The sequence below is a fragment of the Tauraco erythrolophus genome, chromosome 7 (assembly GCF_009769465.1).
Source record: "Tauraco erythrolophus isolate bTauEry1 chromosome 7, bTauEry1.pri, whole genome shotgun sequence".
Classification (NCBI taxonomy): domain Eukaryota; kingdom Metazoa; phylum Chordata; class Aves; order Musophagiformes; family Musophagidae; genus Tauraco; species Tauraco erythrolophus.
The window spans coordinates 11,559,740-11,577,115 of NC_141471.1; the positions used below are offsets into that span (position 1 = coordinate 11,559,740).

The 17,376-nt window shown below is 39.7% G+C and overlaps 1 protein-coding gene across 1 annotated transcript in view; it reads right to left on the reverse strand.

Annotated features, from left to right (window-relative positions):
* The window catches only part of DIP2C (DIP2 acetate--CoA ligase C (putative)), a 341,989-nt gene that overhangs the window by 126,694 nt on the left and 197,919 nt on the right, over positions 1 to 17,376 (reverse strand). Inside the window, 2 exon segments of the mRNA XM_086614512.1 lie at positions 2,447 to 2,656; positions 3,519 to 3,644. Of these exon segments, the coding sequence (XP_086470638.1) occupies positions 2,447 to 2,656; positions 3,519 to 3,644 (336 nt within the window).

A 17,376-nucleotide genomic window follows, 5' to 3' on the forward strand; every position in this document is an offset into this window, starting at 1 on the left:
TGCCCATGACAGGGAGGTTGGATTAGATGATCTCTGAGGTCCCTTCCAGCCTATGCCATTCTATGATTCTATGATTAAAAGCATATAATAGCTTATGCAAATTGTGTAAATGATCCACAAAGCTGAACTCTGATTATATTATAGCCAAAGCTTTTTATCAAATCCCTTCTCAGGACTGCATTACAGTATTTAAAATGGAAAAATCTCCCTTTGACTCTGTGAGGTCAAATCCTAGTGGATACCATAATGGAGGGCTTTTTTTTGGTTCTCATTAAAGGTCTTTCCTATTGCCCCTTAAATTTGTATTTATCAAAATTGGCATCTTCAGAGTATGACAGTATGTCCTTACATATTTAGAGATGATTTCTCTCTTGCAGGTTGATCTGTCCCTGGAGAACAACTCCCTGGACCAAACAAACATCAAGCCATGGGAATGCATGTTCTTTGTGTTCAAGAACAAATTGTCTCCAGTAGGTGACCAGCTTCAGAAAACAGGACTATTCTTCTCTCTCACCTTCTCTTCTCCCAAAGAGGACTATTCGTTTACGATCACTGACAAACGGCCTCTGCAAGAGCTAGGCTATCTGTGGGAATACTTCAAATTTATTACCTCTTAGAACACATGTAAATGCAAAATCCACCTCCTCAGATTGAAAAGAAACCAAAGAGCCATTTAATTTCAAATTCTTACAGACAGCAGCTCACCCATGAAGAAATACATCTTACAGTTATCATCTGTGCAGCTTCTCTTACATTTCCGGCGATCTTGCCAACAATGACTGATGGTAACCTTAAGATCACAGTATCAATCTGTTAGCAGATATCACTCATATTTGGTATCCAAATGACCTTTACATTACTATATCGCAACTACTGACCAACTAGAGATGCAATTAAAGGTATCTTATTGTCAGAATTAATAAAAATACGTATACACTGAGGTAAGCTTAACTGCTTCCTTCAAAGGAACAGTCAACAACAAGGCAAAATAAAACAAGTAAAAGAAGTGGTATTTTTCGTCTTCTATAGAACACTGCCATCTTAATTTAGCTCTATAAATGCTGTATTATTTACCACAAACTCAGTGATTATAAAAGAAGACTTACTGTGCCAGATTTAAAATTACTGAAATGTCACATTGTAAAGAAGTTATATTTAAAGACACATTAAGACTTGGTGTGTGAGTAATGCAACCTTTTAGAGTTTGGATAAATTTAATTCTCTATGCTATAATTTCCTCTAGCATTTCAAGATGAAGTCACAGAAAATAACCAAATGCAATGATTAATGTGTTCAGAAATGTATGTGTTTCTAAAACAAGGTTCTAAGCTATTCATTTAGCATGAATTTAAGAATACAATAGAAATTCTTCCCCTGACTGCAATTCAGCAATTCGAGGCCATGGTGAGAGGATTACTTATCTGAAAATCCAGGTGTTACTCAGAGCGAAAAAAAGGGACTACTGTTCCAGCACATAAAATCAGGAACATTTAAGATGCTTTCATGTATCTCATTACATATACTTGAAAAGGAATGATCACAGTCACACAAAACTGCATTTCATATGCGTAGAACAGTAGCAAGGTTGCTTTATCTGTTCCAATATAGATTACAAAAGATTTTCAGTGAGACAACTCAAAATACACAGCCCCAGCAAGAATGCACCCAAAGCAGATGTCTCGTATGATAAACAGCAGTTTCTGGAGAATGAAGGAAAAAAAAGCCTTGCCTTCCACTTGCCTAATCAAATAGCTGCCTCATTTTAATGAAGACTAATGTCATTGGCACAATATTCAGAAATAATTAATGTCTGTGAAGCTTAGCCCTAACCGAAAGAAAGATTTGACTTCTTAGGGATTTTTCCAAAGACAAAGTACTATTAATAATAACAACAGATCTCTTCTCTGAAGGTATATAATAGACTTTCTCAAGGACTATTATAGCTAGATATCGTAGCCCAAATACTCTACATTCAATTATGGACAGAAAAAGATATACTTAAGAGGGCCTACTGTTAAAAGAATTACCAAAAATCACTCGAACTATGTAATTAAAGTGGTGCAGCAGTAGGGGAAACTCATACGCAAGCAATCTCTAACGCTGCATGCACTGATCTTCCTTACTGATGGATCCCATAGAGATTTTTTTCAGTGCTAAGTAATAGAAGTCATGCAATTGCACATTTTAAGATATTTGGGAGCCAACACCTAGACTCTCTTTGTCACAACGTAAGTTTACTCCCAAATCTAAATTGCTACTTTTATTTTCTCACAAAATAAAGACATAAGACTATCTGTCTTTCCACATAATATACATAAACAGAAAAAAAGAAAAGAAGAAAAAGCACAAGAAAGACTTCTATAAGACTTCATACAGCAGCATCAGCTGAATGTGAGAGAAAAAATTCATGTTAAACTGGACATACTCAAAATGTCCATATACTAACCTATATGTGTTTGAGCCATAACATCAGCTAGTCTGTGTGCAGCGCCACTGCCTCCACTTTGTGTTGAGGAGGAAGAAGTGGTTGACGTGGTAGAGCCATGAATCGCTTGACTGATCCAATGTTCCATGTTTATGCTCCCCTGACTTGAGGTGGGAGTTCCCTGGGAGTCACCCTGTACAGAGCCTTCATCTTCTGAACCAGAAGAAGTATCTAGTAATTAAAAACAGTCTGTTAACTTGCAATGCTTTTGGATTTTCTTAATAGAAATAAGGCATGTTCATATTACAAATCTAAAGATAATTGCCATTAAGAAAAACTCATGAAAGTATGAACCTAGCAAGAAAAGTCTGTAATACTGAAAGCCCTGAAATGAAGTCAATTGCTAACTGTGCACTGAGAGAGCTTTCTTGCTTTAACACCAAGGCTTGTGTATTATTGTACAAAAGTAAGTATAACAAAAGAGTCTTCCTTCATAAGGTGGCTTGAGCATGTTCTGAAGATCTCCAACCATGTATTAACTGTAGAGAATATCCAAAATATGTTCCCAAGCTCACTCCACAAAGTCTGTGAGAAAGTTTTCCAATTGTAGAAAGCCCACCCCTCAGTTAGAAACAGAGTCCCAGCTGGATTCAGCGAGTATGAGAATGAATGAGATGTGGGGTATTTTCACAGTCTAGTAGGTAGAAGAGCAGGTAAATTTGGAAAGGAAAGGCACAAATAATTGTAAAGACCATGTTTCACTCCTTTCAAGACTAGAAACTTGAAAGGAAATTTGAGTCACAAAAAATATGACAAGCTAGCCATAGTTACGTCCTCATAAGACCAGAAGGACCAATGCAAGTTGAGGTACCACCAAGGGAAAAGCAATCACGCAAACTGCCCCATTTGACTTTCAAATCATTCAGTTCATCTTCTCCTCTTCAAACATACCTTAGTGTTACACTGAGTATGCTCTGAGTTACACAGTGCTTCAGCTGACATTTCTGTTACTATCTATGTAGGCAGGTTATTAGTTCACAGCTACACAAAGAACTGTTTTTAAAATTCTCATAAAATGCACAGAGATGCTCACCTGGAGGTGTGTAGGCATCCATCGATGTTTGCACCACCAATGAACGTCGTTTTGAGGGCATGGGGACTGCCATTTTCCTTTCTTTGTGTTTAGCAAGGGCTGCCTGAACCGCTTCTGTGTGGACATCTGGAAGGAAAGAGAGATTTCAGGCTAGCTTCAGACAGAAGGGAGCTGTTTGTGCGCTCAGTGCGCCTGTGCACAGGTTCGTTTGCATGCCAGCAAGGCTGACAACGTGAATCGGATGATGAAAGGCCAGGAACACATGGGATCTCAGACGGACTGCATGAGTTCTCCTCGCTGTAGAAAAAGCAACTACAGTGAAAAGTGTCAGACCAACAAACAAGTCCTTTGACCTGTACGATATTCTCAGAACAGTGTTGCAGTAGGAACTCTGCTTCTCCACAGCAAACCTCAGTTTAACCAAGTGTTCCTTCAGCAACCATTACTGTTTTCAGTGAAAGCTTTGTGTATTAACATCACCTGTCCTTCAAATGAATGACGTTTCCAATTTACACAAGAGTCACACAGACTAAGTGAACAGGAACATTTGCTTGAAAGATTAGAGGTATGTGAAACATCACAAAAGAAATGGCAGCGGGTCTCCCATTCCCAAATCCTCCTCCTGTCTCCTTCACATGGTTTTGTTTACAGAAAAGTAAGTATTACATAGGGTTGGGCTGAGGTGGAATGAGAAGAAAAAGTACCCTGATCACAGGCCTGGTGCTGCTTCGCAGGCAGGTGCTACACACAGCTCACACCACCTTGCTCCAAAGCATCCAACAGATCCCTTCTCCATGGGGACATCCCCAGTGAAGAGCTTCTCTCCCTTCCATATGTATATATAGCTGTCTGCCTCCCCAGGTCTGAAAAAGGCCATTTATCATGTCTAGAAGGTACTAGCGACATGTTTTGATTTAATTACTTTGTTTTGTGTACTACCATATCTATACATTGAAATAAATCTGCCTTTAGTTTACAACCTTGCATTATTTGTCCAAGTTATTTCTCTGGGCTTGGGAGAAGACATGCACAAGAAGACTATGCAAAAGGCAGGGCAGCCAACAAACGTCACTTCGGGTTAAAGAAGTTGCCACACACTGACCACCTGGCACACAACTGGAATCATATTAGATGTTGCCTTTTAACCAGTTGCCATTAGTCACCTGTAGAAAACGCAGCAAGCTGAGCACACTATTTAGCTGTTCCCATCTGTGAAGTAGGAGCAGAGTGAGGCAAGTTTAATCCAGAGTGATCCCACTTCTGCTGCTGCTTGAAGACCACCCTTGCAGGCTGGTTTGGCAGCACACAGCCCATTTCCTACTCCTGTGTCGATGTGGTGGCAGGTGTGAACAGGCAACGCTTCTCAAGAAAAGCAGCAGGAAAGAGTATACATATCTTTATTTAAGGAGTCGTTGCTTGGATCACATCAGTATAAGCAACTTGCTTTAAGTAACAACTGGGAAGGATGACTAGAAGCATTAGATGATCCACTCTGCTGATAAGCCGCAACGTCTCACTTTTAATAACTGTGTTCCCTATCTTCTGCCAGGGTTTAAGCAATTCTCTGTGGAAAGACTGCAGGGAAGAGTAAGTCTAAGAAAAAGAACATTATCAGCTGCTTCTGTGAGTTGCTTCTTGCTTTTGTTTTAAATCACGAAGAGCATGGGCATGTCAGAGAAAGCAAAGCAACAAACGCAAACAGTGAAGCTGGAAAAGCATACTCAAAAGAGCTGTGGGGCTGACAGACCAGAACAGAGGAAGATTGCAATGCTAACACCAAACCAGAAAACAATTTCTCTCCTGTCAAGTCATTATTTTAAAGTAGAAGGTTTAAGGTCTTTTTTATAATTAAAATCTGATGAAAAGTTTATGTGAAAAGTACCGGGCTGAGAAAATAAACAAATCTTAGCCTTTACCTAACAGCATGTCCCCAAGTTAAATTCCTACCTGCTCACTCCACACCAATGCCAATAACGTATACAGGACTGAACATGCTCTCTAATAGTTTGTGTTTCTTATCCAACAAACAGGGAAAATTCTTGGTTTTCCTTCAAAGGATAGCAATTAGGTATCAAGCAGTAAAAAAAATGAGCTTTCCCTTTTAAAAAAATCTAAAACTCTGCAGCAACTTTTGGAAAATAATAAATTTTGCTGATTGAGATAGAATTATTTGTATATTATTGTATTTAGGATTGTTCTGTACTGTATTAGGAGGGAGACAAGGTGTAACCAAAATTCTTCAGAAGCTTAGATTTTTAAAGGAGGACAGCTGACAGAAAATAATTATTAAAATGCTTAGTGACAGCTGGACACCGAGTCACAATTTGGGAATTCTTTGATTTCTTCTTTGATGTAAGAAGGTAAACTCATCAGCTTAATTAAAAAACACTCTGCAGGGTTTTGATTTTCAAATGAGTCTGCGGGAGTCCAGGAATTGAATTGTTTTCTTAATAAAGCACATGCCTGATACGTTTATTTGTAATAGGTTACTGAGGAATAAACCAAACTATAGATTACTAAAAAAAACCCACCCTGAAACCCCACAGGAAAGCAAAAACAATGGAAAAGATAAGAACCTCTGAATAAACAAGAGGGAAGCTGACTGGGGAGAAGAAACATGTACACCTGCTTCCAGCTCAGCCTGCAAGATCAACTGTTGAAGGCATTACTCAGAGTATGGAGGCCAACAAAAAAAGCAGGATATATGTCTAGAAAAGGATGAGGACAGGCAGTCCTGAGATGGCCCAGGGACTATCAGCAAGAGTTTACAGGCTTTTAGGGAGAAGAGGAAAAAAAGGCAGCAGAAACAGTCAAGCTTGGATGAAAAATCTTTTCACAACGTTCTCTCCCAGGAACAAAACTCTTGGCTAAACAAAGTGCCTCTAAGCATATAAAGAAAGGCTAAGGATTACGTAAGGAATTAATAATAGCCTATACAGTTTGATGTGGTCTTCTTTCTGAATGAAAGCCTATTGATGGGTTCTGAAGATGCTCTTCAACCTATTTTGACAGCTTTGTATAGAGTTGGACTTGTTAAGCTAATGAGCAGCATTCAAGCCATTCATACCTAGAGACTAAGTCCCAAAGTATAGGGAAACCAGAGAGATGAGGGAAAGCCAGACTGATACTTCAGAATTACAGTGGAGAACACTTCATGGGTTACAACATCTATCCTGTAACCACATCAAGACAGAAACAGTAAGTAGGTTTGTTCCCATCAAATACCAGCTTCAGGTAGGCACTTTCCATACAAATGCTTTGCTCTTCTCTAGGTTCTAGCTTTGCTTTTCTGATCTACAAGCCAACTTTGCTGATGTACCACAAGGAATGTTAACTGAAATACAACTAATTATCTCTTTTGAAGTCTTATGAAGCATGGATTTAAACCTAAACTGTAACGTACAGTCCTCACCAAAGGGTGTCCCTGGTGATATGCTTCTCATCAATTTGAGCAAGAGTGTAGTAGCTCTTTGCCTTTTTCTTGGCAAAGGATGTGCTACAGTATCCATTATATTTTATGTGACCCATTCTCTCCCACTGCTTGCCCACAATCTGTCCCTAGCAGCTACTTAAAAAATACAAGGAAACTTGTAATAAGAATTTATACAATAGTATTTGGAAGCTCCTTGTTCACTAAAGGAGGGAAACCACTTTTGTTATACACATTGAGACAAAGTATAAAAAGGGTAAGAAGATACACCCAAGTTCCCTCAGGACACGAAATTGCTCGGCCCCCCGAATCTCATCAGCACAAAGCAGTTTCTATTCTCCATATATCACACAGAACATCATCAGAGAACATCACCTTAGAATTTCAAATCGTCTCTGGCAAGGTGATGCCCCTTGTATTGCAGGTCTGACAAAAGTGTCTGAATTGTCTTCTTACCTACCCTGGCACACTCAGGCTAACTGAATTCATCATATTGAGATTGAGCATTGCTTTAAAATATAGGTTTCTTGTTAAATTTTCCTGAAACAAATTATTCACTTACGAACATTTTGTCCAGAAATGCCACAAAGTTAGGAGCTTTCATTAAAAAAACAACAAAAAAAATCAAACCCCTCACCTCTCCTCTCTTTCCTCATAGTGTGGCATTCTACAATTTCTCACCTACTATAAACTTCTGACAGAATTTCAAACACAGATATACCTTGATGTACTTGCACTCAGGCCTTCTGAAAAAGTCCTGGTCTAAGTACAAAGATAATGCTTTTAGGTGAAACGTTCTTTCATGCAGAAGTCTGCGACGTTCTATCAGCACTGTTACAGCTGATAAAACGACTCCAGGGCCTGACCCTTCAAAGCACTCCTATAGGTAACAAAATCTTTATCCTCTTTCCATCTGGCTTTTCCACAGGAAAGTCTCAATGGAAAATCTAGAGCACAGAGTACAATATTACCACTTCTATTTACAGTGGTAGGAACCAATGCACAGTTCCTTATCTGCTACTGTCCTCCACTGTTTTAGGTTGGCCAACCATATGTTGAATCCAATTTGTGAGTTTCTCTTCAAGGAATCAATAAATAGGAAAGAATAAAGTAACACGCTCAGGAAAGCTAATTGCTTAACTTGTGCTGTTTCAATTAATGAACCTGGAGTCAATATTCAACCTGACATGTATTTCTTAGAGGCTGCCTGATAATACTTGGCAAACTTCAGACAAAACAGCTCTGTCCCCAGTCTTTTCTCTGTTGCATTCAAGCATTTTATTTGTTTATTCTCTGCCTTTACTTTTTATGACAGGATAGAGAGGGCAAGCATACTTCTGGGAGCAAAGTCAGTAACTGAAATACAAAGGAAGCAGAACTGTAAAAACAAGCACATGGTAGAGAAAAAGTTTCCCTTCAAAGAGGTAACAATATATTAAATGAGACGAGGCCTCAAAACAAAGGGCAGAGAAATTAAAACTGGCACAGAGAACAGGGGCCCATAAGCTCACAGTCCCACAGCGATGACCCACGGCTTTGGCTGCTGCGCTCCTTCATCAGAAACTCTCATCTATTGCAAATAGAGGAAAATTCCTTACCCCATCAGCAAGACGTATTGCCCACCCTTCCCAGGAGGTTTTCTGCTTAGCACAGTCACTTTCTTTGTCTGGTTTATCTCGTAACTTAGCACAATGTTGTGCTCCTATGGACACCGTGTTCTCCATGGTCTTTCCCAGTTATATCCCTCAGTGTGATCTAACGTTCAACATATCAGTGCATTTGATTGTCCATGGAAAAGGGAGCAAGCCCATCTCTGTTTTTGTGGAACAAAGTGACATCCTATCTGCACTGGCACACTGCTGTGATGGGATCCCACCAGCATAACAACCAGCTGGAGACTGGAGAGTTAGTGGTCGGCACACAGCCATGCCGGAGGCATGAGCCTGTGCTCACAGACCGTTCATTTGAAACGCATGGCGACGTGGGAGGGAGCAACCTATTCTCAACAGGGAGAACCGGGTGAAAGACAATGTTAGGGAGATAACTGTATTAATAAACTGCTGACAGGTGGGCAGTGTTCAAAGGTTAAACAATAGCACCTACAAATACAGAAGCAAACACTTAATTACAGATTGCTCATGCTGTTTACCCCTTTTTCACAGTGTTCTTTAACCATTACTCCCTACATTTTTGACAACCTGGAATGTAATTTTTTTGAGAAGGGGCATGACAATTTTTTTTTTTTAGCCAGTAGTTGGGCTGGCACACAGAAAGAGCCTGGCCAGCAGTTTTAGTCTGGTTCGTATCAGCTCTGGGATAGGAAAACTCTTTGGAACTTTTACTGAAGTCTTTTCTGTAGAACATACTTTCTCGCCTCCTTGCACAAATGTATGTGTATTTATAATAAGCAGTGAGTTTCCTCTCTGACAAGCTGTCTTCTCCCAGCTACTTACTTTGGGGAAGGCAGCACGTAAGATCCTTCTAGGCTCCACAAGCAAACAGCCTTCCTTTCCTGAAGCAAGAAAGTAATTGTGTGCAATGTGCAAGGTCAGCCATTTCCTCCTGGTCCATATACGGAGCCATGCTGCAGTATCTCATGTTTCTCTACAGCTGCTAGAAGAGCACTCTTCTGCAGTGTGCATCCTCGATTGGCATGGAGCATGATCCTGACTCAATCTTCTCCTTACACCCCATGAACAGGGACGCCTCATTCCTTACTTAGGCCAGATAGTGTCCTCGAAAGCTCCGAACTGTAACTGAGATATTTGAAATATGCTGCATATTCCTAGTCCTCCCACAGACTTTTGCAGCTTTTAGCAGGAGAATGAGTTTGCTCCTTTTTATCCAGCTCTTTTTTGAAAAACAAAAACCTATTCAACAAATTACAGCTGCATTCTTCCTTGATGTAGAGAGGTTGTTAAAAGTTTTTTCCTATATGAGTTTAACATGCCTCAGCAGCTTCCTTTATTGAGTATTAGCTGCATTTGCTCCATAGCCATGTCAAACACTCAACATATTGTAAGCAAAGTGATACCTCCTCACGGATCAGGGATCTGGGTGATAGTTCTCCATGGATCACTAAATGGGGCGCTCCTCCCATGGTAAGCATCAGCTACATTAAAAATTTCCACATTATAAAACTGTTCCTCGCAGCCTTTTCATAAAATGCCTCAGCACACAAAAGAAAATCAGCATCTTCTTTTGCACTTAAATCACGTCTTGCAGTTGTGCGTCAAGTAGTTCTCTTGCATCTAATTTCTCATGCAGTCTTGTTTCTTTTTAAGAAAAGAAATTAGACTTGCTGTAGACAGGAGCCATGCATTGCTAGAATCGAGATAGCAGAAGTCTGTTTCTACCTATGTTTCAGATAAAATATTTTACTTCTATTGTCTTTGCTCGTGTTTTCAGTTTTCCTGTAATTATAAAACCCTGATATCAAATCACCAGCTGTTCAAGAAACACAAATATGGAAAAACCATCCTCGGCACTCTGTTTTTCCAGTTGTGAAGCAATGGTACTTCCATCCCTCCCTTCAGGGGACTTAGCCCTGGCAGAATAAAACTGCTGGGAGACATACCTAGATGTGATCTGAATTCATCCATTTCATCTGTTTTTTCCTTTCGCCTCATATGATTCCTCTTCCCTGAGCTATTTTTGTCTTTTTTTGATTTAGCCTTTGGAAACAATCTTTCTTCCTTGGCTTTAGTAGCCAGTTCCTGGTAACATGACGATACACTGGGAGCAGGATGAGCCCAAGGACTCTGAGCAGGTTTAGCATCCTTGTTTTTTACAGGGATACTCCACAAACACAACTGGCTCGCAGAATAGCAGATAATTAAGGTTAAGAAGGTTGATGTTTTGCACTAATGAGTTAAGAATGCCAAATGATTTCTAATAAGAGGTTATTTATGTACATATAATACATATTTATGTCTTATTTACATTGCGGTAGAGAATCAGCCCTGAAGTTAGACATTTAACAAATAAGTAAATCCACAAATAAGTCTCTGACTCAGGGAAGCCAGCATCTGGGGTGGCGTCAAGAAGAATGGCTGGAAGACCAGGCAGAGAGGAGGCTTGCAGGAGGCAATAAGAGCAAGGGCAGCTACTGTTGCATCAACATACAGTGCAAGAGAAGAATCTTAACACCTTCGGAGTTATTACAGGGAGGCAACTGATGCTATGGGAAAACAGCACTATCAAAGGTGAATTTTGGCTGAAAATTCTAGATAAGGCAATGCTAAGTACAGCAATAGTATGCTAAGTAATTATACAGAGGAAAGGTTAGCAATTGCTGCCTTACAGGAAACCAGTAGTTGAAAGCATGAAAGTCTCTTACGAGTTTAATCAGACTTTTGTTGTAGCTACCATGGAAACGAAGGATATACTGAGAATTCGTTCCCTAATACATGGTCTGTAAATACTCTGAGTAGAGATAATTTGGTAGCTTTATCTATTGGAAATGCAATCAGGACGTGCTAAATAGGGTGAGACACAGTAAATGTGGTATCATCAGAACAAATTACAGTTAGGCTTTGTCTTTTGATTGTCCTGGGCTGACAGCACTGACTTATCTTCAGGCAGATACAGGGCAAGTGATTTCATAAAAATTACTGTGTTCATCCAACACAGATCAGTCCTTGGAAAATCATCTCACCCCTGGGAATGTGAAAGTAAGCGAGTCCATATAATAATGGATCTTTGCGGTGGGCAATGCTATAATGAAGCAGTCTCAGAATACTTCCACAATCTCTCTAGGTACTAAGATAGGAAAGCACATAGCCCCATCAGTGTGACACTTGATTTCTCTCCAGCTGCAAGCAGGCGTGCTATTAATTCTGAAATATGGCATTCACAACAAACACAGCGAATACTTGACTGAATGCAGCAACATCTGTTTTAAGACGACAGTCATTTATACAAGAGCTGTGGAGATTACTAACAGAAATAAACTGTTGCTTACTTTTCAAAAAACGATGTAAGTGTGCAAGTTTGAGTCTTGGGGATGTTTAAACTACATATACCAGGCCTCTGCTTTTACTAGGAACTGGGGATACATGGATATGCAAGGGAAAGTTCTGCTGACTTTTCATGAATTCAAGGCCAAATTTTGTTGACCTGCAGAGTTTTCCACAATGAAAAAACAGCATTTTAGAAAATATCTGCACTCTAATGAACATGTCATGGAAAAAGGCCTGGCTCTTCTAGGATGCTGCAGCCAACAAACTCCACTGGTGCAGGAAACTGCTCTGTGCACTCTGCAAAGGGCTGGGCTGTGCCAGCATTCAGCCGCTGCTGAGTACCTCCTAGGTATCTTCTGTCCACCTCCTGGCACACAAATGAAGAAGTCAGGGGCTTTGCATGTTCTGACCTGGCCAGAAAGCTTAAGTCTAAAGAAGAAAAGCATGGTTGTCATCTGCCACTTTGGATGGCACTGGCGATTATCCATAATTCTGGGTGGAAGGAAGGTAGAAACTGAACACACAGCTGGGGAAGCTGTATGGGCAGGCTGTGAAATGCAGAGGTTATGTGATGGAAATGGAGGACACCAAAAAAGAAGACTGAACTCTTTATGACTCCACTGCTAGTTTTGCTGAAAGGCATGGTTTTTGCTTTACTTTGGATGCTTCAGGAATTATAATAAAGTTGATTTTAAAATGTTTATCTCTAAACTCTGAGATTTAAAATCATATTAACTCCACTCATAAGTGAAATAAAAAAACAACACGCAGGTCTCCCACTAATAATTTCCATCCCTCCATTTATTTAGTATCTCATTTGTAATGCAATCTGGAAGTCAGCCTCACATAGTGACTTCATCTCAGGCCCCCTTATTATGCCATCTGAAGTAAATCAACTTTCGATTTGTTTCTCTCTGGAGTCCTTGAGTAATCTTCCTGAAGAGTTCTGCAATTATCCTTACAAATTTTTCTGCTGGGTCAAAAGCAAGGATGTGGTCATAAAAATTACATCTTTGCAAAAGTTTTTCTTCAATCTTTTTTTTTTTTGCTCTGATTGAGTTGTAGCTTGAAATTAAGTTTGTAAGTAAACAAAATCAAATAGAAGATTAATTGATTTCTGAATAAGTGTGTCTACAGCCAGGTTAATTAATTCAGATTAACTCTTTCAAGTAACCCTCGCCCACCTGAAGGGTTAACAAATTCTTTGTTTTATGATGAACCACCTTAACACTTGTATGCGGTCCCATCTTGATACAGAGCACATTCATCATATTTATCTTTCTCCTTATTCTTTGAAGAAATGCTAAATGATAAGCGTTCAATAAAAATGATTCCTCAAATCTTCCCATGCCATCCTTTCCTCTACCACGCACTACAGCTCTTATATTCTCATAGTGTAATTCTTTTTTGTCAGTTCTGGCAAGAATGCAGAATGAGATCTTGAATGTCCTTTCAAAAACACAAAATATAAGCTACCCATATATTTTAAAATCACCATGAGGTAATCTGTAAACACGTAAAATGTCATCAACCTTTGTTACGGTTCTTACACACAATTACCTCATGCTAAATGAGAACAAATATGTGGTAAGGCACATACCGAAGCTCCTAAAGCAGAGCAGCTCAGCCACCTAGAGTGTCGTGCCAACTTCTCCTCTAGGATGTGGGTCTATAGGGAATGCTCTTTCACTGCTAGCTCCCTTATTTCGAATGCTCCTCAAACCTAGCCTAGGATGATTTGTTTTGAAGTTTAATTATTTCATGCTCCATATAAGCTGTTTGGTCCTTTCCCTATTGAACCATAGTGTGGGAAAGGTGGCTCAGGAATTTGAGCTGGGAGAGTTGTAGTTAGGATGTGTTTGTTTTGGCAGTATCTCTAAAATTTAATCTCCTATATTAAGATGTTTTTTAAAAGAAGTGCTGAGTGTACTTGGAAAACAAGCTGTTCTTTGCAGCGGTGGGATCTCTGGGGCAGGGGTTGGCAGCCCTCCACGAATGGTGTACCAGACTGATTTTTTTTCTTTCTCATCTTTAGAAATCAAACGTATGGGAAAAAAAATCAGCAAGAGTGAGAGGGAGAAGGGAGGTGCTCCCTCTCGAGAGCCCGAGTACCACAGCCACCTTACCAGCAGTACCCTTCCTCCACGCTACCAGCTGAGAGATGCCGATTCCACATATGGTATCGCTCAAAATATTCCTTTTCTCAGCTCTATGATCATCCACTGCTGTGCCTTTCAGAATCTGTCCACATAGTTCACGTAGCACATGTGCTCTCATCTGCTGGTCTTTCCTCTAGGACATCATGAACTCTTAGAGATAGAAATGGTGCTATTTCACTTACGCTGTTACTTCCCACATCATTTCTGACATCTGGAAAACTCAGTTTTTAGAACTCACTGGTCTCATTTTTCTTAAGCACTAAACTTGCTCCAGGCAATGCAGAACACTGGTCATCTTGAAGACCTCCTAAAGACCTCAGGAGAAACAAGGGACTTAATAAACATGGCCCAACTCATCTGTCATATCCTCATCTCATCAGAGGAGAATTCTACAGCAGAAATCACAGAGCCAAGAGCCACTATCTCATTCCTAACACATGCATGTGCATTTGAACTTATTACACTGCTATAGTTAAATATTGACTTTTTTTAGTTTTTATTTTTCATTGGTGCATATTTTGGGGTACTTATATCATCCTGTTTTGGTTTGGTTTGGTTTTAACTGACAGACAGAAGCTGTAGAAATGGTAAAAGCCAGGTTCTGCACACAAGAAGGTGCTCTGGTTTTCGGCACTGGGATGAAGAAATGAAGGTTTTTGTTCTGGCATAATCTGAAGGCCACAGGAGTGTCCCTTTGGAAAAATGAAGTTGGTAAGGACCTGACATTCCACTTCTCCATGTGTTGAACACCCAGCTGTGGGAAGACAACATACCTGTTCTCTGGAGAGGAGTTAAAATAGGTGCTGAAAGTCTCTGAGGGAGAGTTTTCCTCTGAACCCCGCAGGCCTTGACTGGCTGAGAAACGCAGATCTGGGGAAGATTTATCGTGATGAAGGAAACAATTTCTGATCATGAAGATCTGCCCGGTTCACCCATGGGGTGTTTCATCAGGAGCTGCCCAGCAGACACTGCCGTACTGTGCAGGAGTAGAACGTAGCCGATGCGAACCAGGGAGCAAACAGGTCCCTAGTGACTGTATGGAAGACCTGTGGGGCCAACATTCTCCAAAAAATCTCAGGATTCAACTGAGTTATTTCATTTAGACGGCATGATAAGACCGTGAAAGTTAAGCCATTCAGGTTACTTGCTTGGTTACTCCACCACATAATTATATCTCATTATCTCAACACATCATACCAAATCCATGGATTTGCAGCTTCCGAAAGTACCTGAAAAACCTAGTTTGTAAACTGCACTAGGGAAATAAAGCTGTATGTCCAACTGCAGTTACATCTACATGACCATTATTAACTTTGTACTCAAGTCTGTGCCTCATTTTGCAGTTACATCACTTGAGCCAGATCAAGTCAGATGCCGACATCTATTCCGCATGCAGAGACAGAAGTGAAGTCCAAGCCAGCTTTCCTTTGCATTTTCTTGCCTGAAAAGCCACTGGCTAGGAAAGCCTCTTGGCAAAAGTTACTGATGCAGCCTACAGCAACATTTGGCCTCCATGTCATAGTGAGCCCCCAGATATTGTTATAGCACAGGCACAGGCTAAGGAAGAGCAGCTGCGAAGAGAAAAACATTGCCGTGATCTACATTTGGCAAATCTTTCCAAATACTGTTTCTAAGTGAGTAAATACTAAGAGAATTTTTATATTCAGTAGTAAACAAATCAAAAATGCTTTAGAGTTAATATCAGCTAAACTAGCTGCCACATTTGTATAAAGTAAATAATATATCTTAACCCTGCACTGATTCAGTTACTACACTTATAGCATTATCTATTTCTTTAGACATTTGAACAATGATCAAAGCAGCTGACATTTTGGAAAATAATGATTTCAGGGTCCTTTCCTATATAAAAAGAAGCAGCCAGGAAATTTTAAATCTTTTTGATTTTAAAGAATTAGACTAAATTTCCAATGTACGCTGTATTCTAAAATCAAATTACCTTAAACCACAAAATGTACCAGGAACATTTAGGAAAAAGGAATAGCTTCCATAAACTCAGAGTCAATTTTATTTAGAACATAAAAATCATAGAAACCAGGTTTTCAAAATTATAGTGCTGAAAAATTCTGTTACAGCACTAATGAAATAATAATAATAAAAAAGACTGAAGTGAGAAAATAGGTAGGGATTTAAAATGTCACAGTCTGACATTTTCCATAATAAAGGAGCATAAGTTCAAGGTGATATTAGTGGCAGCAATGATTTTGAGTCTCCAAAGAGAGTTCATTAAACAATCTTCGCTGACATCTAAATTTATGTAAAAAGCAAAGGCATGGAAGGGGAGTTGGAAGACTTTCAGGATGTTAGACTTCCCATTAGGAAAATCTTACCAAGAAGAGACAGAAAAGGACTTTGATCTCAGAGTTGGAGTAGAGGATTTGTTTGCACATGTTAATTGAAATAAATTGTGCAAAAAAACTAAGGAAGGGAAATGTTTTCCTAGAAGTGAATTACTTATTGGTTAAAGACTGCATTCATTTTGTTTTGGGCCTTTTCCAAGGAGATGTGCCAAACATGATAACAAGCACTGGGTAGCAGCTAGGATCTAATAACACAATATGATCAGAGCAGAGATGCTGAAGTATTAAGCACAGCAAAACAACAAGCGAAACAAGGGCTTCTACCTGAAGCGAACGTGAAGACAAGATAACCAGAAAGAAATCTTGACTTGCAAGTTTGTAACCTGCAGTAACAGAGAGCACCAGTCATGGGACCAAGACAGAAACAGACTTCTGATCACAGAGGGGCAACGTATAGAAGGGGAGAATATAATTCAAGGTAGGAACGTTGCACTGTATCTTAGCAAAGCTCCTCTGAAACTAAATCTAAAGAAGATGATCTGTAACTTTTCAAAACTGAAATGGAAGTTTACATTTACCTTCATTGACATTTGCTACATCTAGTCTCCTTCTGAGTGTGTGACAATGCAGTTGTTCAAACCAACTTTTTGGAGAGCTCAGTGACTTGCTGAGGAGTCATGCTACACAGTGATCAAGGTAGAATTCAAAGCCCTGCCATAAGCCCCCAAAATACCATCAAACTTTCCAGTTTTAACACCAAGGACATTTTCAGAGCAGCAAGAGAGATGTGAATTTATCGCATAGTCCTCTCTCCTAAGATGAGACTCCTGCACTAATAACAAGCAACGCTTTGCACTCAATTCCTTACTTTTCCTCTCAGTAACAAAGTTTATGGCTTTATTATTTATATACATCATTACAACACTTTGCCCCATTCCTAAAGCAGGACCTTGTGTACCATTTCACAAAAAAAACGCCCTCCTTTGAAGG